The sequence below is a fragment of the Leishmania mexicana genome, chromosome 4, assembly GCF_000234665.1.
Source record: "Leishmania mexicana MHOM/GT/2001/U1103 complete genome, chromosome 4".
Classification (NCBI taxonomy): Eukaryota; Euglenozoa; class Kinetoplastea; order Trypanosomatida; family Trypanosomatidae; genus Leishmania; species Leishmania mexicana.
The window spans coordinates 30,699-50,319 of NC_018308.1; the positions used below are offsets into that span (position 1 = coordinate 30,699).

Sequence of the window (19,621 nt, forward strand, 5' to 3'; positions counted from 1 at the left end):
CTCCCAATGAGTACTTTCGCCTCTTCTTCTCCCATCCCACTATCTCCGTCTCACGTCTTAGTCAACCCTGCAACTTCTCAGCGACACTCCCATAGGCCCCCCCACCACCACCACCACTCATATCCCCTTCGTCATTCACAAAAGGAGCAGTGCGTGCCGTGCGGGGGCAGTGCCGCACACATCCTTTACCATCCCACTCACTCCCCTGTCGTCATAGCACACCAGCGACAACCTCATCGTTTCACTTTTGAGACAGACGACGCCCCCGCAAGAGACGGTCTCGGCTCGAATACCGCGTGTCTGTCTCCCTTTACTTTATTGCCGTCCCCCTCCTCCACTGCACAGAGGAAGGATGGGGCCAGAGGTGCCGACTTGGATAATCTGAGCGTACGTAACATTTGGCATTGTGTTCTGCACGGGTCTCGCTGTACTGTGCTTTTTAATTCACGCCCTTGTCGTCAGGCGGCACCCATCACCACTGAAGGCAGCCAGGCGCTGCAGTCGGTCCACAGCTCCACGAGTGAGACGGACGCGTCTCTCTGCTACATCGCTGCCTAAGCTCATATTAATCGTTAATATCCTTTTCTCTGCTGTATTTGTGGAGGGAGCACATCCGGTTTGGCGTGTTGCGGTGGCTGTGGTGCGCACCAACGCGAGCTGAGGCGCTTAAGTAGAGCTGGCATGGAAAGCCGGCACCGGCGCACGTGCGCACACAATACTCACATGCGCTGTTACTTACTCTGAAACTGAGACTACCTCTCTCGACTGCTCTCGGCACCGATGCCGAGCCCTACTCATGTTGTTGCGTACTCGATGCAGCGACGCGTGGCACCGCCGTACCGCTCCCTGCGAGGTCGTTCCATTGGCGCAATGGTGATGGACAGCTTTCCGGTGCAGCTCCGCATGTACGTTGCCAGCTCGTCCCCCACGGCTTCCGCCGGAGGCTCGTCTTCGCATTTTGCCTCGGCCAGGCTCTTCACTGACGCCGCTGCATCGCTGTCACCCATGGCGGATGGTGCATCGTCCGCACCGCCGTCTCCATTTGAGGTGCATCAAGTAATCGCACGCGCGGCGCAGCGGGGCCAGTGGGAACACGCCATTTGTCTTCTTGTAGGCTCCCTGCACAGTCACTGTGTTCCTCTCGCAGAAACGTACCAGCTGACTCTCCTGGCGGCACTTCGCGGCGGAGGATGGCAGGCCAGCGTGCAACTCACGAAGCGAGTGGCGACCAGCAGTCTCTCGACAACAGCCCTCTACCACGCGGCAGCGGACCTGCTGCTCGCCAAACCGACATTTGACTTGGAGACGTTGGGCAAGTCCCTTGATCGGGTAGTGCTGGAGGAACTTGTACCACTCATGCTGGCCGACGCCACGCAGCACGTGGTGTGGCGTCCGCGACACCGTGAGGCGGCACTGCGAGCCCTTGGGAAGGCAGAGGAACACCAGAAGATGTCGGCCTTGTTTCGTCGATGGACAGCCGCTACGGCTCTTTGCGGTGGTGTTTCACAACTCCGGTGCAGCGAGGAGGAGGCCACTCTGTTCATGGCGGCGTTCGGCGTCACCGGAGACTGGCGCTCTGCGGAAACACTGCGGGCAAGCCTCTCCCAGGTGTCCGCCCCACTTCTCGTCAGCTATGTGCGCGCATTCACCGTGGCGGTGCAGCACGCTAAAACGTCAAGCCGAGCAGAGCCACAGCAGATTGTTCCGTGGGAGATGGCTTTAGACATTGCTGCCGCGGGCAGGCAGGAAGCGCCAGTGCTGGAGGCCGTGACGGAGCTGTTGAGTGCGGCACGTCACGCCGCAGTCCCCGCTGACGGGGCTCGGTGGTGGTGGGCGGCCAGCACTTCCACACACGCGAAATTGGCAGAGCTGCGCAGGCGTGTGGCAATCTCCGCGCGTGAGGCGGCGCAGTTGCTGGTGGAGTGCCATGTGACGACCGCGCAGGTTAGGAGCTTGCTAGATGCCGTGCGCGTGTCCGGGGTGCTGAGTTCAGCAGCGGCAGAGGCTTCTCCGTACTATGAGGGATGGGTGAATGTGGTGCTGGTTCTGAGCCAGTACTGCCCACACGCGTTGGTATCCGTTGACGGGTGCGCCGACGGGCTCGTGCCACTGCTGCCGCATACCCTCGGTTTGTGGCGACAGGTGGCGCAGAGTGCCGCCGGCGGAGATGTCGCGAAGCCTGCCAGTGTCGCGTGGTACGTTGTCTACACGTCATCCGTGTTGCATTATCTGCGTCACGCTTCCCTGCAGCCGGCGCAGCTGGCGAAGGCTGAGAGCACACTGAGTGCCGCGCTGGCGCGACAGTTGCGCTGCGCCAGCCATCATCCCATACACGGGGCTCTTCTCACCGGCTTTGCAGGCAAGCCCGGTGCGCTGTTTATTTTTCTCCGCACTGTCAGCGCGCACATCAGCGTGCCGTCGGCAGAGCACTGCGTCACGCTGGTGATGCGCGGCGAGGCCGCGAGCATTGATGAGATGGTGGACGAGCGGTTGCTCAGCTTTCTGGAGCCTCTCGACGCGCTGGGAACACCTGAGGAGCTATGCGAAGCTGTGTGCGCTGCCGGCGAGGCTGCTCTGCTCTCCTCCCCGCCCTCCTACTCCTCTACCCAGTTTGTGTGCCTCGCTGTGTGGTACACCTGTCACCAGCTGCGACGTGGTGTTTCCCTGGTTGCGCTGCGGCCTGCGCTCCGCCGCACTGTTTCGCTTGTTGAGCGACTTCCAGGTTCCGCGGAGGCGTTGACGCTGCTGAGCGCCCAACTGCAGTGGTGTTGGGGTGCTTCATTGGAGGCGCTGCGGGAGCAGGCCGTCCCCGTCTTGTTGAGGCGTGAGGAGTGGGATGTGCTTGCTCGGCTGCTCGAGCGCTTCCCTCAGCCACTGTCAACGCGGGAGCAGCACATTCTGCAGCGCTGCAAGAACGGCGCCAAAGTGACGGCGCTGCAGAATCTCGTTACGGCTCATCGCGCGACAGCCGCATGGGAGTACTGGCAGGGCGAGCTGCGCGGTGCCGCTCGAGAAGCGCCTCTGCCCACGTCCCTGCGCGACAGCCTCGTCTCTCTCCTGTTGGCCCACGGACTCGTGACGGAGGCGCACGCGGTGCTGGCTGTCAGTCGTGCATCGGAGGTCCGTGTGTCGCACACAACGTGGTCTCGCACCGGGCTGCGCGTCTACGACTATGCGAGACGGTGGCGTCGTTGCGAGCAGGGGATGCAGCTGGCGGAGTTGTGGGACGTGGCCGCACTAGGGGGGGAAGAGGAGGCAGATGGTGACGGCAGTGAGGTCCGCAGACGCGAGATAACGGTGATCCTTGCTCTCTACGCTGGTTTGGCCCTGGAACACACCCACCGAGCAGCGGACGCAAGTCAAGTGATTGCGGCCGCAGTCGACTATGTTCTCCGATACGACGAGGCGCATCACCACCGTGGCACACAGCCCCCACTCGATTTCGCAACACTGCACAGGACGGATGCTCAACTCGCGGCGCGCCTTCCCGATTACGTCCAATGCGCCGCACCGCGCCTCATCTGTGCCGCACTCAACTGCAGCGGCGAGTCATCACGGCAGCCGGCAACGAGAGCCGCTTGCTCGGGCGTTGACAGCGGTGGCGTTTCAGAGGCGCTGCGCATCGTAGCGTATCTCCTCCCCCTCACCTCAACGAGTGGAGCAGCGGTGATGGCGTGGTCAGAGACGGTGCTGCGGCTTCACACTGTGGCCAGCGCCTGTGCCGTAGAGGCCATGCCGGCAGTGGCGACATTGGGGCAAAGGCTGCTGTACCAGGCGGCGGCGCAAAACGTCACGGTGGCGCCGTCATTTCTACGCCTCGTGCTCGCTACAGGGCCGCTCTCCACAAGGCTCCTTGCAGCGGTGCGGCAGTGTCTCCTCCTGAGACTTGGCAATGCACCGACTGGGCCGTCTAGCACAGATGTTGCGGCCACTGCCGTGCAGGTGGCGGTTTCGCTCGCCGACTCTGGCAACCACTCTGCAGCACTGGAGTGGGTGGAGGAGTTTGAGCTATGGCAAAGGGGAGAGGCAGCGGGAAAGGAGGGTACAGCGCCAGACCAGCAGACGGTGGTGGACATGGCAACTCAGCTGTCGTGGCTGCAGGCCGCCCAAGGAGCCGCACAGCGGCGCGTCGATCAGCGCGCTGCCCTTTGTCAGCATCGCCGCAAGGCGCAGGCTGCCGCCAGCCAGGGCAGCGTGGCGTCGGAGCTCTACGCATGGGATGCTCTCGATCGCCTCATCGACTGTGATGCGTGGGAGGAGGCGCTGGACGCCTTCCTGCAGGTGGTGGCCGCCCCAACTGACGTGAAAAGCCTCTTCTCTAAAGAGTCGATGGAGCTGATGGAGCTGCGCGACGCGTACCTCTCCGCGGATGTGCTAAACTCCGTCATGCTATGCGTCGCCCGTTGTGCACCGTGGCGAACCACAGTGCAGGCGTGGATGCTGCTGGCCAGTCAAGTCCCCCTTCTTCCTTGGAATGCTTGCGCTGCTGCTCTGACCCCAAGCATACACGAGTTGCTGAGAGTGATGGCGCGTCAATGTGCGCTGCCTCACGAGGTTGGCACCGTTGTGATGTGGATGGCGGCGCAGCTGGACTTGCCAAGGTCTGCAACGTCTCCCCTTTGTGCTCTTTTCGCTGACTGTATCGGCGCCTCATCGTCTACCGGTGCCGGGTACGCGTGGACAGCGGCAGAGGCACAACTTTGCGCCGAGATCATTGCGCAGCTGCGACGATTGTGTGGTGAGAAGCGCGTGGAGGAAGCCGGACGCGCTATCGCGGAGGCTCAGGCAGTCCTTTTCCCGCCTTCCCTCTACACGCCAGCGCCCCACAGCGAGGAGGGCACAGTGCCGTCGGCAGCGTCGTGGCTGCCACCTGGTCGCCCCCCGCTGTCGGTGAAGGAGCTCGACACGCTGGCTGTTGTGGCCCCGCTACTGCTCCTCGCTTCAACGCCGCAGCTGGAGTCTCTCGCACAGCAACATCTGGGCGGCACGTTTCAGGGGCATGAGCTTAAAGCCCTCCTTTACCTCTACCGAGAAGAACTCCTGCAGCGCGTCGCCGCCGTGCGTGAGCCTGACGCGGCGCTCGTGCAATACCTCGCGCAAAATGCAACCCTGCGCGTGCTTCTCTCTCAGTGCGTGGAAGTGAAGCCAGCAATGCATCCCACGCCGCGCGCGCGCGACAGGGCTGCGGCGGAGTGGATGGCCCAGCACGTCTTTGACGGCTTCTTGCCGTTGAGCACGGCAGAGGAGCTCTGGAGGGCGTGTGAAGAACCTGCGAAGAAGCTGGCAGAGTGTCGGTGGTCCGCCGTGGCAGAGGCAGAGCTGTGCGAGGAATTGTTGCGGCGCCACGGCAGGCCGCCGGAGAAGCTGAGCACCGCACCGCACTTGACACGGCAGGCAATCTCCCACTACTGGAGCTGCTTCCATCGCGTTCTCCTGCCTGAGATGCATTTTGGCCCGCTGGAGCTGTGCTGCCTCGCCTCCTACGCTCCGGCCCTTGCCGAGGCGCGGGCGGCGTGCCCGGACATGACGCAGCCGGCCTACGCCAATGCCGTTGCCGAGCTCGCCAATCACGCATACAAGTCACACTTTTGCCCCAGCCGTGTACCGGTCGAGGACACCCTCAGCTACCTACGTCGCCCTCACTGCGCAGCCGCAGTCGCAGCAGTCATGACAAGCGCCTTCAAGAAGCTCAAAGTGCTGCACACGCAGCTCTCCGACGTCCGCAGCGCGGCGGCGCGCGGCTACCGGCTACCGTTTCCCTGGAAGACAGTGCCTGTCGCTGCTGTGAAGCTTCCACCGGAGCTGGATCGGCAGTGCCTCGCCGATGCCGCCCGGCGCATTGCCCATGACGCGGCTCCTGTAACAAAAGCAGCTCCCGTACGCGCGTCCCACACACGCATCGCATCACCGCTGCTGCGCCGATGGACGCAGTGGGCGACGGGGATGGCGTGTGCCAGCTCGCCCAAGTCATTACCGCAGGCGGCCTCACTACTACTTGTGGAGTGGACGAAGGAAGCGCTTCATTCGGGCTGCGACCTCCCTCGCGCAGATCAAGGTCTCAGCGCCGCCCTTACAGCTGCTGGCGATAATGGCACTAAGGTGTGCGCGTTGTGGCGGGAAATGGCGCGAGCAGGAAAGCGTGAACTGCAGCTACAGCGGTGCCGTGACCTTAGTGTGGCGTGGCAGCTTCTCGCAGGTGCGAAGGTGTGGCGCTTCATGGACCCCGGGCACGTGATGGTGCTGCGCCGGCTTGTGTGTCCCTCCAACTCCAAAGTTACGGCGTTGCCTTCCAAGCGCGACGCGGCCAGGCACCACCGCAAGACGTCGCAGCGAAGGGAAGAAAGGGGATGAGCGTAACCCTGTCCTGCCCATGCACCTGCATGCGTGTATGAGAGAAGTGGGGGAGGGGGAGGGGGGAGTACAGCGCGCAGGGCGGCGCCGTGTGTGCGCGTGGGCCGCTCCTCCTTTTTTCTCTTGATGGTAAGGAGGGGCCCGGATGACGTCAGGGGGCACCTCAGAGAGTGGTGTCGCAGAGTCTAGTGCCCACTCTGCGGGCAAGTCAAGCAGCTCCCCCCCCCCCACTAACCCCTGCCAAGTGCACAACCGCTTTTGGTGATGACAGGGTCAAGTGCCCACGACGCGCGGGAGGTCACGGCGACGGACCGCTCCCGATGTCGGTGGTCAGGTCGTGGATGGCGTGGTGTCGGAGCGACCGGCGACAGTGCGCACGCTGGTACCATCCATATAGCAGGCGAGGTGCCAACGTGACTCGAGCGTATCCCACTTGGCCCTCGCACTGCCTACTGGTGGGTGGGCCTGAGCCACCCCGAGGGGGGATCCACCAGCTGGTGACCGGGATGGTGGGGGAGCGGCTGTGCGGCGATATCTGCGGAGAGGCGGGCGGGTAGAGGCTGAGGGCGGGGGGAGGGCGTGCTCTCAGCTGACGGAGTCTGTGCTTTGGTGCACCGCGTGTGTAGCGCGGCTGCCTCGCACCACGCGACGGGGCCTGTGGCAGAATCCCGGGGGGAGGCGTCGAGGGGCGCTTGGCCCACGTTGGGACCGCAGAGAAGCGGACACGTTTGGAGAGGGAAAACGATGAAGAATGTGGAGTGGGGCAAGTGCTCATAGGGCGACGCCCTCCTACCCGCAGACGGACATGCAGGCGTGCGCACGCGTTGACATGAAACCCCTCCATCAACCACATTTGTTTACGGGTTGTGCACGGCGCGCCTTTGCCTCTTGATAAGCTGTTGCGATTTGTATCCCAGCTCCATTCACACGCTCTGAAGAACCACATGCCAACATACGACGCGCGGTCAAAGGATTATCTAGGTTCCCTCGACAAGGACCACTGCCATGCTCCGCCTGTGCCCCTCCGCCCCCCCCCTCCACTCCTCCTCCGCACGCTTTCCTGCCACCTCTCTCTCTCTCGTGCATTTGTGTGTGGCGGCGGCCTTATCCATTGCTTGCGCTCCACCGTCACACCCCAACCCAACAGGGACGACTCAACGGCATCGTGTCTTGCTTCCCACCGCGAATAACGTGACGCGCACCGCACGCACCCGCCCGCCCCCCTCGGTCGCTGTTTCCATTGTTCGGTTCTGCACCCGTGTTTTGTGCCCCTTCACTCCTTGACTCCGCCAAAACACATTCTCTGATGCAGAGAGGCAGACCATGGACCGAAATTGCCCTTCGTGCACCTCACGTCGCCGCGCATGCGCGCCGTGGCGACGCAGAGTGCTGCTCGTGTGTGCATGGGCAGTAACTGGGGTTCTGATAAGCAACTGCGCACTTGCCTGGCCACAGTTTCTTTACGTGAGGCGTCGCGAAGAGCTGCCTGCGCCAGTGCAGACGGATGCGGATGACGCGCACGCGCGTATATCCCCTCGGCTGTTCCCCGGTACAGAGGAGCGTGGAGAGCAAGCCCGCATGCTCTGGGCGGAGGCCGAGGCAAAGGGGCGACTGAGTCCGTGCTGGAAGCGCTCCCTGCAGCTTCTGCATGCCAAGTGCGCCGAGGTGCGGAACGAGGACACAATGCGCAGTCGACTGGCCCTCTTTATGGCCACGTGTGACGCGAGTAGCGACGGACGCGCCCACCCGAGCTTCCATTGTGGTGGCTCTGCTGCTACGCAGCTGTCAGAGCTGTCGGCTCATGCGGTGCGTCAGTGCGTGCAAGGGTTGTCCGACAGCGCCTACGCAGCCTTCTTGCAGTACCGCCTTCACGCTGACGTGCTGTGCGCCTATTTGGAGGAGGAGTTGTACCAGCAGCGCACTGAAGCCGCGGTCGCCGCAATGCACCTTCAGATGCACCGCAGCTCACACATGCTGACGGCGCTGCAGCACTCTGGCGCGGAGGTGGTGGCCCTCATGAAGGACTCGCAGACGCTCCAGCAAGAGTCGCGCGACGCTGCGTCGTCCTTGCTCCATCAGCTCGGCCTTCTCCATAACGGCCAGGCGGCGGCACTGCAGTCTCTGCAGCAGGCCGTCAGTGACATTTTGCGGACCAGCAGTCACACCGACGCGGCGCTCGGCGAGCTGCACACGCGCGTGCAGGGGGCCGCTGCCGATGCGCTCGCCTCTGTTCAGGCCCTCAGCCAGGAGACGTTCAAGCGGTTTGCCGAGGTGGAGGCGCAAACACGCGGTGTGGTGCGGCTCATGCAGCAAATGGACACTCTGCATCAACTGCTGGCCCGGCAGCGGCCTCCGCGGCATCGCGTGGCTTGGGTGCTTGGATGCATTTGTGGTGCCCTGGCTCTCACATGCCTCCCGCAGACGGCAGCGGCGCGGTTGCCAGCGACCTTGCTCACCGTCGCCGGGTGTGTTGGGGTACCGCTGCTGCGGTGGTGGACCGGGCAGGTGCGGTGGCTCTTCCTGCACGAAACGGCGTGGGAGTCCCTCTGCTTGTCGTTGGCGGTGGGGCTTGTTAGCTACTGCGCCTACCGCTACACACCGTCCGACACGTGTCGGCACCGAAGCCTGGCGCGGGAGGAGGCAATACGCGTGTGGGGTGAGCTACAGCTACAGCAGCAGGTGGAGCAGCAGCAGCAGCAGCTTGGTGGTTCACTGCTGCAACCGTATGTGCCTCAAATCCCCATCCTGGGCCTTCAGTCCCACCCACGCATGGTGCGGAGCGGTGCACCTGAGGCATCCCTGAGTGTCGCCCACGCATGGCCTCCGCTGTCCATCGTGGTGTCTCCACGCGACGACGAGGTGGAAGCGACCTCGACCACAGCCGACGGCTCCCACTGCACCGCATCCAGCGAGGGCTCTGTGAGTGTACCGGACGAGGTGTCCAGCGCTGCGAGCACACCAAACCGCAAGCGCAGTCGTCCGTGCGCCGCAGGCGACGACGCCGCTCGCCATCACGCCACGGCCCGCACCAGGCGCTCGACGGCACACAGCACCTGCCGAACGACGCGCAGGAAAGGATAAGCTCCCTTTTTCCCGCCTCGGATGCGCGTATTCCTGTGTGCGTGGTGAGTGGCGTCTCTGCGCCGGTCCTCCACTTCCATCCAGCTTGTGTGTATGTGTGTCTGAGCTCCTCTCTCTACCCCCTAGCCTCCCTCCCTCCCTCCCTCCCCGCCTTCTCCGCAGCTTTCTGCTCTTCTTTTGGTTTTCCGCTTCTCCTGGAGCGGAGGGTTCAGCAGAGAGGGGAAAGGGGGAGGAGGCGTACTTAGTCCGTGCGATACTGCGCAGTGTAGGCCCTGTGACGCTGCACCCTTCTGCTTCCTCCTCCCTCCTCCCTCCCCCAACCATCAACCCTGCCCTGCTGGCCGGATATTGGGCACGCACACCCACACGGCCCCTCCGCTCCCTCGCTCTCTATTCGTTATCCATCCCCCTACCCCTCCCTCCCCCTCTTCGCTGGTTTATTCCCCGTTTCCACCCACGCTTGTACGGACTCTCGTCCATCTGAAGCAGACCCCCCCCCGCAAGCCGGGTGGAGGAGGAGGCGGAGGTTTTGGACCGACCTCCCTCTCTTTCTGTTCCCCTCCGGCCACACGAGGCCTGGTCCCGCTGCTGCACGTGAAAGTGCCACTTGCCGCTCGCAGCACAGGACACATTCCTTGATACCCATCAGGGCGTAATGTGCCATGTCCTTCCATGCTTCTCTTTCCCTGTGCGCCGCCGCCACCACCTCCATGCAAGTTACTCTCCACTCTCGCTGCACCTCGGCAACTCGCCATATCCACTATCACGTGCTCCTCTCCGTACCGCGCCTGCGCTGCCTGTGCGCGGCGGATTTGGTGTGGGGCGACGCAGCGCCGACAAGCGTACAAACGCCGACGCTGTGGGACACCAAATCCATCGACCAGGTGCCGGTGACACGCCGGTGCACTAGCACAGAGGCACCCGTACTTTGCCGCGCGTCCCTTACAGCTCACACTGTCGTCTCCCCTCTGATCGTCGCACATCTACGCACGTCTTTGATCGGCAAGCAAAGGTTTTTGAAACCGTGACGTCGATCCACGCCTCAGTGCAGCAGCGACGCGTCTCTGTAGGGCCGCCTTCTCCTGAGCAAACTCGAAACGCCTTATCCATCAACCTCCGCCCCCCCCCCAATGCTGGCTTGCAGTCTAAAGCAGGCAGATCGCACTCGCAGCGACGCCTCGCCGGTGGCTGTGGAGGAGCTGGGCGGGTGGGCCTCTGTTGCGGAGGCGCTTCTCGTAGAGTGCGCATGCGCCGCCCTCGTCGACGTCTCGGAGCCGTCCGCGCGGGCTCGGCTGGTTGTCGAGTACGCCGACTCTCTTGTGGCACTTGCGCACACACATGCAGCTGACACGGCCGCGCTGCAACGTCGCGCCGCCACCGCCGAGGCGAAGCGGAGTGACGCCCTCACACATCAACTGCACGCTGCTGTTCAAGAATGTGAGACGGCGGGAGCCAACCTTGACTCCGAGCGCACCTCTCGTGCCGCCTTGGAGGAAGAATCGCGTCGCTTGTTAGATGAGCTGCTGACCACGCAGGAGGAAAGGGAGGCGCTGCGAGCGGAGCGAACGGCCGTGTGGTGCGCCGTGCGGGAGGCGCACGCGGTGGCAGGCATCACGTGCGCCGCCAAGGCGACGGTGGAAGAACATGCCCGCGCATTGTGTGAGTGGGTGAGGAGCGCGCAGGCGGAGCTGGCCAGCCCCCCTGCGCTTGTGGAGGCCACTACCCCGCTACCAGTCACTGTCGCTCCTTATCAGCCGGCGCGTCTGCTGTACCGCCGTATTCTTCCTACCACCCCGATGAACCCCGTTACTGCCTCCCTTTTGCGAGTTAAGGAGCAGGTGCAGCAGATGCGCGAGCCCTCTGTAGCGGAACTCCAGCGGGCGGTGGGCATGTATCGACATCGGGGTGACGAAGCGGCAGCACCGCTGACGCCGTCACCGCAAACACGGGCGGCAACGGCAACAGCGACCGTGTCGACTCCCGCACCTCTCCCGGTGAATCGATCGCTGGGCCGGCCTCGCTCCTGCACACCCCATCGCAGCACGAACAGCTCTGCAGCGAAGCGGGAGGAGGATGTGGTTGCTTCGCCGCCCTGGCGCACTCGCATGATGAAGCTGCAGGAGGAACTGAAGGGGCTGCGGCGGGAATTAGGCACGGCAAGCGCCTCCCCGTGACTCTGCGGAGGAACAGCAACATTTTTGGACCGTATACTTCTGTGAAGCGTGCGTCAAGGTCTGCTCCTTTTGCCTACTCCTGCTCCCCTCCCCGCGTGCCCCCCCAACCACTTCCGCTGCTCAACGGCTGTTGAGGGAAGAGGGGGAGTGAGCAGGTAGCGGGTAGCAGGAGAGAGGAGACGAAGGCGGGGCGGGGCGCGGGTGAGCCGCACGTCGGCGCGTGTACATGCACAACTCTGCAAGAAGAAGGCGTACACCAATCGATGTGTGAGGCGCGGTGCACTGTGTGTGTCTCTGTGGGTTCGTTACTATGCAGCGGCGTTGCGGCTGTCTCAGCTGACGGAGTCTGAGTGAAGGGAAAGAAGGAAGAGGAAGAAAAGGGCGCACGGACGCGGACTCACGTCTGCGCCTGCACGTCTGCGCCCTACTGCACCCATCGCCTACCCCCTCCCCCCCCTTCCTAGTCACCTTGTCTCGGCTTTGCGGCGCACCAACTCTCTGCATGTCCGGCTGCCTCCTCGGCTACCTATTCCTCCCCTGCCCCTGCCCTTCTGCGCCGTCTTTTCATTCCCTTTCCACTCCGCGAGTGGGCTCTTTGGCCTGCGCCTGCTGCAGTACACGCAGACACAATCGTAGTTGAAAGGACGCCGCGGCCATGTCTACGGTGTCCACCAGCTCCATCCCAAGTAGAGGGATCACGGAGCTTGCCCCTTTAAGGGGGCACGTGTGCCTGCCTGGAGAACCGGTGCTGATGACGCAGCCCGGCGTCGTGGTGGCGATCGGAGGTGGCCTTCGGCTGCTTGCCCAGCCCACACCCACACCCAGCGCTGATGGCGCATCGCAGGCCCTCACAGACGTCTTCCTTTCTGAGTACTGTGCCCCCCTTCAGCGCGGAAGCCATCATCTTCACACACACGTTCCCCGGTACACAGTGCCGACGCCGGCGAGTAGACGATACACCCCCCGCGCCGGTGATCCGGTGCTTGCCATTATTGCCCGTAAAGTGAGCCAGCACTATTACTACTGCTACATTGGTGGCTCCGCCCTGGCCTACATGGACGCCTTGGCGTTTGACGGCGCCACGAAGGTGAGCCGACCGCGGCTGGTGGAGGGCGATGTTGTGTACTGCTACGTGAAGCCTCGTGCTGGATCAAACTACGTCGAAGGCGTACATCGGTCGGTGGCCAGTGGGGTATTTGACACAACTGGCGAAGTCGAGGTGAGCTGCACAGCGGCAGAGGTTGGGCTGCCGCCCAAGGACTGGACATCCGGGGAAGCCGTCTTCGGTCCGTTGCAGGGCGGTCGCGTTCTGCACCTCCCACTGGCGTACGTGCGTCGTCTGCTCACACCCCTGGGCTCATCCCCAGACAAGGCATCAGCACAGCAGCGAAAGCGTGGTCACACGGAAGGCGAAGGCGGTGATGGCGATGAAGTCCCCGCCTCGTACCTCCTTCAGCTGCTGGGGCGCAGAGTGCCCTTCGAGGTGGCTGTCGGCCTCAACGGACTCGTGTGGGTGCGGGGGCTCTCTAGCGAGGCTGACGCCACGGCCGCTGCCCGGCGCACTGTCGCCGTAAGCTCGTGCATCTCCGAGGCGCAGTACGACGTCACTCGCGCCGAGATGGAGGCCCGCGTCGAGGTGTACTTTCCTTCCTGACGCGAAACCGCACGGGAACAGGCACACGCACCCCCTCATGCGCCGCGCGTACATGTGCGTGTGTGGCTTGTGAACAGGAAACGAATAATGTCCATCTGACGCCGTCCCTCTCTCCTCCGCTGGGGCCTCTCCGGCCCCCGCCTCTTCTCCTTTGTTCCACCATCTCTCCGCTCCCGTGCGCGCAGCACTTGACCTGGGAGAGAGAAACCGTGTTCGACACGAGACAGCGCTCCACGCCCACGGACGTGCCGGGGGGAGGGGGGGGGCGAGGAAATGGGAGACGCGGTGGAGAGTCAGAGGCTGGAGGAGGGCGGCGAGAGGAACACTAACTACACAAGAAGAAAGAGCGTGCCATGCTTACAGCGCGTACTGGCAGTCGCTGCCCTCTGTGTCACGGAGAACTCATGCTTCGCCTACCGCGCAAACAGCCGTGCAGGCGGTGCTTGCGTACGTTTGTGTGTGGGGGGCGGCGACAAATGACACAACAGCAAGAGAAAGGGAATGGTGGAGGGGCGCGCCGTGCCGCCGAGTATCGCCGCCTCCTTCATGAAGATGTGCACTCAACCACCTCCCCCCTCCCGCCTTCTTCCAAGCCTTGGCTCCACCCTCCATCTCATTTTTCGCTCTGTTCGCTGTTGGGGCACACCGCACGCCGGCCCGTCCTGCCGCCTTTCAGTCCTCGGCGTCTGCACCGTCGAACACACGCATACCGGGATACACGAAACTGCAACGAAGGAGGCAACAAGGGTAACAAGAAAAAGAAGAAAGCCACCTGTGCACTGAGCCTCCACTCGAAGTCACCGATCTGCTCCACCACACATCACGTGTGTCTCTTCCCCCTCTCCTCCTCCCCCTCCCTCCCAGCTCTCGAGGTACCCTTGCACCCCCCCCCTCTATCCGATACCTCTCCGTGCATCCTCCTCCACGGTTGCACGTCGGATACAAAGTGCACGCACAGATATCCGCACATACGCGATGCCGGACTTCAGCCAGTTTATCAAGTACCTCAACGCCAACCTCCACGCACCGACTGGTCAGTACGCGGCGCAGGGCGGAAAGGGCGCTGGTGGGGCTGGTGGTGCAACCGAGGCTGCGACCCCTGCTTCCCATGGTGACACCTCTGCCTTCACCCGCTCCTGCGACACAACGTGGCGGGTGCTGCTGCCGAGCGATGCAGCTGCAAAGGAAAGCGGGACACGATCCAGCGGCCCATCCGCTGCGGCGGCCGCCGCCCACACATCCCCATCGCACCCCTCCGTGACCATTGGGCGGATGATGGTGTCCACAGAGGACCGATGGCGTATTCAGGCACAGATGCGCCGTGAGGAAGCGCGCAGTGGGCAGGCGCGGAAGGAGTACAACAAGAAGGTGACGCGTGCCATCAAGGTAACGAAGGGGCCGTCCGAAAACGCCTTCCCCCCAGGTCGTGGCCGTCCGTTGTAGTGTACGCTGTGAGACCGCGACAGGGTTGCGGTGTCTGTTGAGCCAGTATGGGCAAACAGCGTCGCCGACTCGTGAACACAGATGCAAGCACACCCGCACACTGCCGCAGCGCAGGGACCCGTGTGTGCTTGCGTGTGCGAGTCAGAGGAGGGAAGGGCGGCGGTGTGACCCAGCACACACACACACCTCACCGCTGGTACCTCACGTGTAGGCCCCTCTTCCTTTCCGTTTGTTCTTGATAAGAGTGGCAGCGCTCTCCTCACTGCCAGCGTGGGCGTAGCGTCGATGCCTCCTCCGCCCTCCTTCTCCTCCTCGGGCGAGGAAGCGCGAGGGAGGTGCCCTTGAAAGGGAATGGGTGAATCTAATGAAATAGAGATGGCGAGCAAGCGGGAGAGCTGTCGCCTGCCGCAGCCTGACTGGGCGTGTGTGCGTGTGTGGGGGAGGGGGGAGGTGGAGGGAGGGGCTGGCCTCCACAGACGCCGTTGCGCATGCCTATTCGATACCGGAAGCGCTGGGTTTTGCTCTCCGTGTCCCACGACTTTGTTTGCGACTCTGCCGGCCTCCCCCCTCCTCCGTGTCCTCCGTCCCTCCCTTTCACACACGTGCATACAATCCTCCCATGGGAGGTGGAGGCGTCTTCTCGGCTCTCCTTATTCTTCTCTTCTACTTCGATGTCACCGTCTGCCTGTATTGTGCCCTGCACGTTCTGAGCCTGCCTGCGTACATGCATGCGTGTGTGTGTGCGTGTGCCTCTCTCCCTCTCCACTGACACTTCGCGTGTTCGAAAGCCTGCTAGACACGTGAAGCTTGTGTGTGCATAGAGATACACACACACACGTCTGCGCGCGTAACACACAACCCGATTAGAGACACACCCTTTAGACCCGTCCTCGCGCAACCACACCGACTTCTCGGGCTCTTTTGCTTTGCGCGCATCCGATGGCAATGCTCGAAAAAAAGAAAAGCGCGCAGCCGCTGCATGATGGCACGGTGCTCATATCACCCAATGCATCGCCCAACTTGACCACAAGGCCAACGGACCACCGCAGCGCCGAAAACACAGAGTCGCCGTCACTTGCCGATTTGTTGATGCGCGCCTCTGAGACGATCCGGGAAGAGCGCGGGAGGGCAGACTCGCTGGCGAGGGAAAACGCCAAGCTCCAAGCGCAGCTAGACAGTGTTCGGTTGGCCTATCAACTGGCGGCAACTCAACGGGCGCAGCGCAACTCGCAGACGTTGGGGAGGGTGACGGCACTTGACAAGGCTAGCGACGACACGCAGTTTGCCTATGTGAGAGACCGACTGATTGGGTCAGACAAGCATCCCTCCTCAGAGCACGAGGGATGTAGCTACACACGTGGGAGCAGCAGTCGGTCCCGGCTGGGACAGCGCCAGCGCCGTTCAAACGCTCCTGCCTCGTCCGTGGCTTCGGCAGCTGCGCGAGTGCCTTCACGCGGTTCCATCACAGCTGCGACACGGAGCCGCAGGAGAAGTTGGGATGTCGGCATCACGCCACCCGAATCCGTACCGCAAAAGACAGCAGAACAACACATCTCCCCAGCAACGGAAGCGCGTGAAGAGAACGGCTACTTACCTACCACGTTGCGCAGCTGTGACCTGAAGTCAGCAAAGGACCATCTGACGACTTCCCTGACCGGTGGTGGCAGTCGCGAAGACCAAGGGAGCGCAGAAATGGTGGAAGGCGGCAGCGATACGGAGGAGTCCCCCACGTATTGGATGGCTCGCCGGCTTCTCCGAGCACTCGCCCCTCGTCCTACCGACAGCGTTGTGGGCGACATTGTACACACCATGGTTACTGCCTTGCAACAGGACGTGCAAGCCGAACTCGACAGGCCTAGCGAAGGTAGGAACCCTGCTCCAAGTCGCATGCGCGGCTTTGCACTGGTGCGACTACAGCCGTGTGTCTACCGCCTCCTCGTTGGTCCTCCTGCAGAAGTGAAGGCAATGGAGCGTGCAGCGCGGGGTAGCAACAGGGGTGCTCGCCAAACAGCACCGCGGCTCCCCTCCGCAGCCCTCCACCGCGACCACTTTCTTCTCTACAGCAGCAATCCAGAAAACAGCACCGCCGCGCACCTTTGCCCTTCCAAAGTCACGAATACTGTCATTCACCTCACCATTGACACTGGCACTCTTCGCGTGGTTCGAGGCGGAGGACACATGGACTTCATCGACTACTTAGAACGCCGCTTACAAGTGAAACTCTACACCAGACGGGGCCGTCTCGCCTAACCCACCAGGGCCCTCCCCGCCCCCCCCCTCGTCAATCGCCTACCACAAAATCTTTTCCACGCACAACTCCCTTTGCAAGCTCTTTCCCAGCGAAGAGGCACACGACGAACCTTCGCGACCTCTGCACAAGCACCGGCACAGTCCCCATTCCGTGGCACGCACAACTCACCACCGTGTATACGCGACGGAAAAGATGACCCATATCCTCCCCCGCTCCACGGTGTCGCTTGATGAGAGCACATTACCGAAGGCCTCCTCCCCCCCCCCCACACCTTCCATGCCTCTATCTTTCCGCCCACCCACCCGCCCCCCTCTCTCCTCCTCCCATCCCCCTCGCTTCACTCCCCCGTCACCACCACCGCCACCCATACGACTCTGCCGCCGGGCATGCGTGCACGTGCGCAGAAGACGACCACCCGCTTCGTCCCCTCCCTCCCCCCGACACTCTGCTCCCCCTCCATTCGCCTTCTTTTTCTCTCCCCACCCCACTCCACGCAATGGCCCCCTTGGCTCCCCGCTGCTGCGCGCAGGCGCTGCTGTGTGCCGTGCTGGTCCTCGGCGCCGTGCTGGTGCGCGCCGAGTCGTTCACTGTGACGCGCGACGTCACCATGTCGGACACATCATTCAACGGTCACACCATGGTGCTCGACCTGTCCTCCTCGAGCGCGGATGTGGTGACAGTGCAGCTAATAAACTCGCAGGTGTCCGGCAACGGCCTCACCATCAGGAACTCCAGGGGCCGCTCCTCCTCGTCAGCGCGGCTGAGCATGAGCATGGCAACCACCACAGTGACGCAGTCCGCCATCACCCTCTCCGGTGTCATGCCCGCCAACTCCGACATTCGCATCGTCGCCACCACCGGCTCCCTCGCCCCCGCCCAGTCGCTCTTCGACTTCAGCGCCCTCGCGCTTGACACCAACGCCACCGTCATGGTGGAGAACACCGCCGTCACGTGGCCGAAGGACTCCATCAACACCGGCAGCATCGTGCTCATCAGTGCCGGCGGCAACGCCGTCGGCATCAAGAGCACCGCCGCCCTCTTCGTGCTCGACGCCACCGCCATCAACGGGGCGTCCGTGGTCAACATCAACACCCAGTCGTCCTTCCCCATCACCGAAGGCGCTGCGCTCACTGTCGACTACGCCCGCTGCGAGCTGTGCTCGAGCGCGCTTGTCAACATCAACGTCCCGCTCGTCGTCGACGCCTCCAGCCTGTTCCGTGTGTCCAACTGCAAGGTCGTCGGCGCCAGCAACGGCCTACTGACCTCCGCTGGCAGCATCACGGTCAGCGACAAATCCGCCTACCTTATCTACGACAGCGCCGTCGAGTCCGGCGCCCTCTTCTCCTTCCCTACCGGCCTCGAGGACGCCAGCGAGGTGTTCCCCTTCACCGTGTCTGGCGGCTCGACTGTGTCCTTCCTCAACCTGAAGGGGATTTCCACCGGTGTTGCCGCTGGCCAGAGCGTCCCCAGCTCCTTGGAACAGTCGAACGCCATCGGCAGCGGCTGCGTCATCAACGACAAGGAGCTCAGAGTCGTCTCGGAGTACAGAAGCCACGGCCTCAATGTGGAGACCGTCGTCGACAGCCAGGGTGCCAGCAGCGGCACCTGCGTCAACGCCAAGTGCATCCCCGGCAACACCAAGCCAGGTGCCGCTGTCTCCGGCACCGAACCCTGCACCTGCCAGTGCTCCCTCCCCAAGTACAACTCGCCCTTCTGCACGTCCGTCGTCGACCCCATGCAGAACTACAACCCCGAGGTGGAGTGCACCGTGCCCGACTGCGCCACCTGCGACCGCCTCGACCCCTCCAACCGCTGCACGGAGTGCAACACGGGCTACAGCCTCACCAGAGACCATCAGTGCAAGGCCACGACGACGACCACAGCACCCACCTGCACCGTTCCCCACTGCTCCGTGTGCGCCGCCGGCAGCGCGTCGGTCTGCAGCTCCTGCCGACCCCCCTACTCCCTATCCAACGGTGTCTGCGTCGCCAACACCAACGTCGCCGCCGGCGCGCACACCGCCGCCCTCGCCGCGGCCGTCTGCGTTGTCGCCGCCCTCTATGCCTTTTAGCGAGTGCGTGGTTGATGGTCGTGGTCGTGGGCAACGCCGGTGCGCGTCGTCGGCTGCCACGCTGTCCTTCTCAGCCTCTCCTTCGATACGCATCTTCCCTCCTCCATAGGCTATGGCCGCACACACGACGACGACGCCGTGTGACGGGCAGCCGCCGCCGCTGCTGTATGCCTCCTTCCCTCGGCCCCTGCCCGCCCCCCCCCCTTCATTCTCCCTCTCCGCTGCACATGAGAACATGCGTATATACCGCATCTTCCTCCTACCTGGCATGTGTGGCTTTCCATGTATTCACCCTCCCCCCCCCGCTGTCTTTTCACTGTGTGTGTGTGTGCCTGTGTGTCCTCCTCCCGTGTCCGCTTTCCCTGTCTAACTGGTCTGTGCGGACGCGTATGGACCCGCACCTCGCACTGCCCGCCGCAACCCGAGATTCGTCGTCTCTCACTATTATTCATTCTTGTCCTCGCTCTCTCCCTCCCTCCCCCCTCTCCTCTCGCCAGACGTGTGTGTGTGTGTGCGTGTGTGTGTCCCTAATGTGCGCACCAACACACGCACGCACGCACGCGCACGTCGCGCCCGTCGTGGACTTGTCCCTCCTC

General features: G+C 63.2%; 7 protein-coding genes across 7 annotated transcripts; all 7 read left to right on the forward strand.

Moving 5' to 3' along the window:
* Positions 1-813: 813 nt before the first annotated feature.
* LMXM_04_0090 (conserved hypothetical protein) lies at positions 814-6,351 on the forward strand (the record flags this gene model as incomplete). The annotated part of the gene is made up of 1 exon (XM_003871729.1): positions 814-6,351. One exon carries the CDS (start codon positions 814-816, stop codon positions 6,349-6,351), a length of 5,538 nt encoding a protein of 1,845 aa, XP_003871778.1.
* Positions 6,352-7,674: 1,323 nt separating this feature from the next.
* LMXM_04_0100 (conserved hypothetical protein) lies at positions 7,675-9,432 on the forward strand (the record flags this gene model as incomplete). The annotated part of the gene is made up of 1 exon (XM_003871730.1): positions 7,675-9,432. The coding sequence occupies one exon, from the start codon at positions 7,675-7,677 to the stop codon at positions 9,430-9,432; it is 1,758 nt and encodes a 585-aa protein (XP_003871779.1).
* Positions 9,433-10,562: 1,130 nt separating this feature from the next.
* LMXM_04_0110 (conserved hypothetical protein) lies at positions 10,563-11,606 on the forward strand (the record flags this gene model as incomplete). The annotated part of the gene is made up of 1 exon (XM_003871731.1): positions 10,563-11,606. One exon carries the CDS (start codon positions 10,563-10,565, stop codon positions 11,604-11,606), a length of 1,044 nt encoding a protein of 347 aa, XP_003871780.1.
* A 655-nt stretch (positions 11,607-12,261) lies between these two features.
* LMXM_04_0120 (putative exosome complex exonuclease RRP40) lies at positions 12,262-13,260 on the forward strand (the record flags this gene model as incomplete). The annotated part of the gene is made up of 1 exon (XM_003871732.1): positions 12,262-13,260. One exon carries the CDS (start codon positions 12,262-12,264, stop codon positions 13,258-13,260), a length of 999 nt encoding a protein of 332 aa, XP_003871781.1.
* A 975-nt stretch (positions 13,261-14,235) lies between these two features.
* Positions 14,236-14,703, forward strand: LMXM_04_0123 (conserved hypothetical protein; the record flags this gene model as incomplete). Its single annotated transcript, XM_003871733.1, has 1 exon — positions 14,236-14,703. The coding sequence occupies one exon, from the start codon at positions 14,236-14,238 to the stop codon at positions 14,701-14,703; it is 468 nt and encodes a 155-aa protein (XP_003871782.1).
* A 1,089-nt stretch (positions 14,704-15,792) lies between these two features.
* On the forward strand, positions 15,793-16,953 carry LMXM_04_0127 (conserved hypothetical protein; the record flags this gene model as incomplete). Its single annotated transcript, XM_003871734.1, has 1 exon — positions 15,793-16,953. One exon carries the CDS (start codon positions 15,793-15,795, stop codon positions 16,951-16,953), a length of 1,161 nt encoding a protein of 386 aa, XP_003871783.1.
* Positions 16,954-17,183: 230 nt separating this feature from the next.
* LMXM_04_0130 (uncharacterized protein) lies at positions 17,184-19,025 on the forward strand (the record flags this gene model as incomplete). Its single annotated transcript, XM_003871735.1, has 1 exon — positions 17,184-19,025. One exon carries the CDS (start codon positions 17,184-17,186, stop codon positions 19,023-19,025), a length of 1,842 nt encoding a protein of 613 aa, XP_003871784.1.
* Between the last annotated feature and the right edge of the window lie 596 nt (positions 19,026-19,621).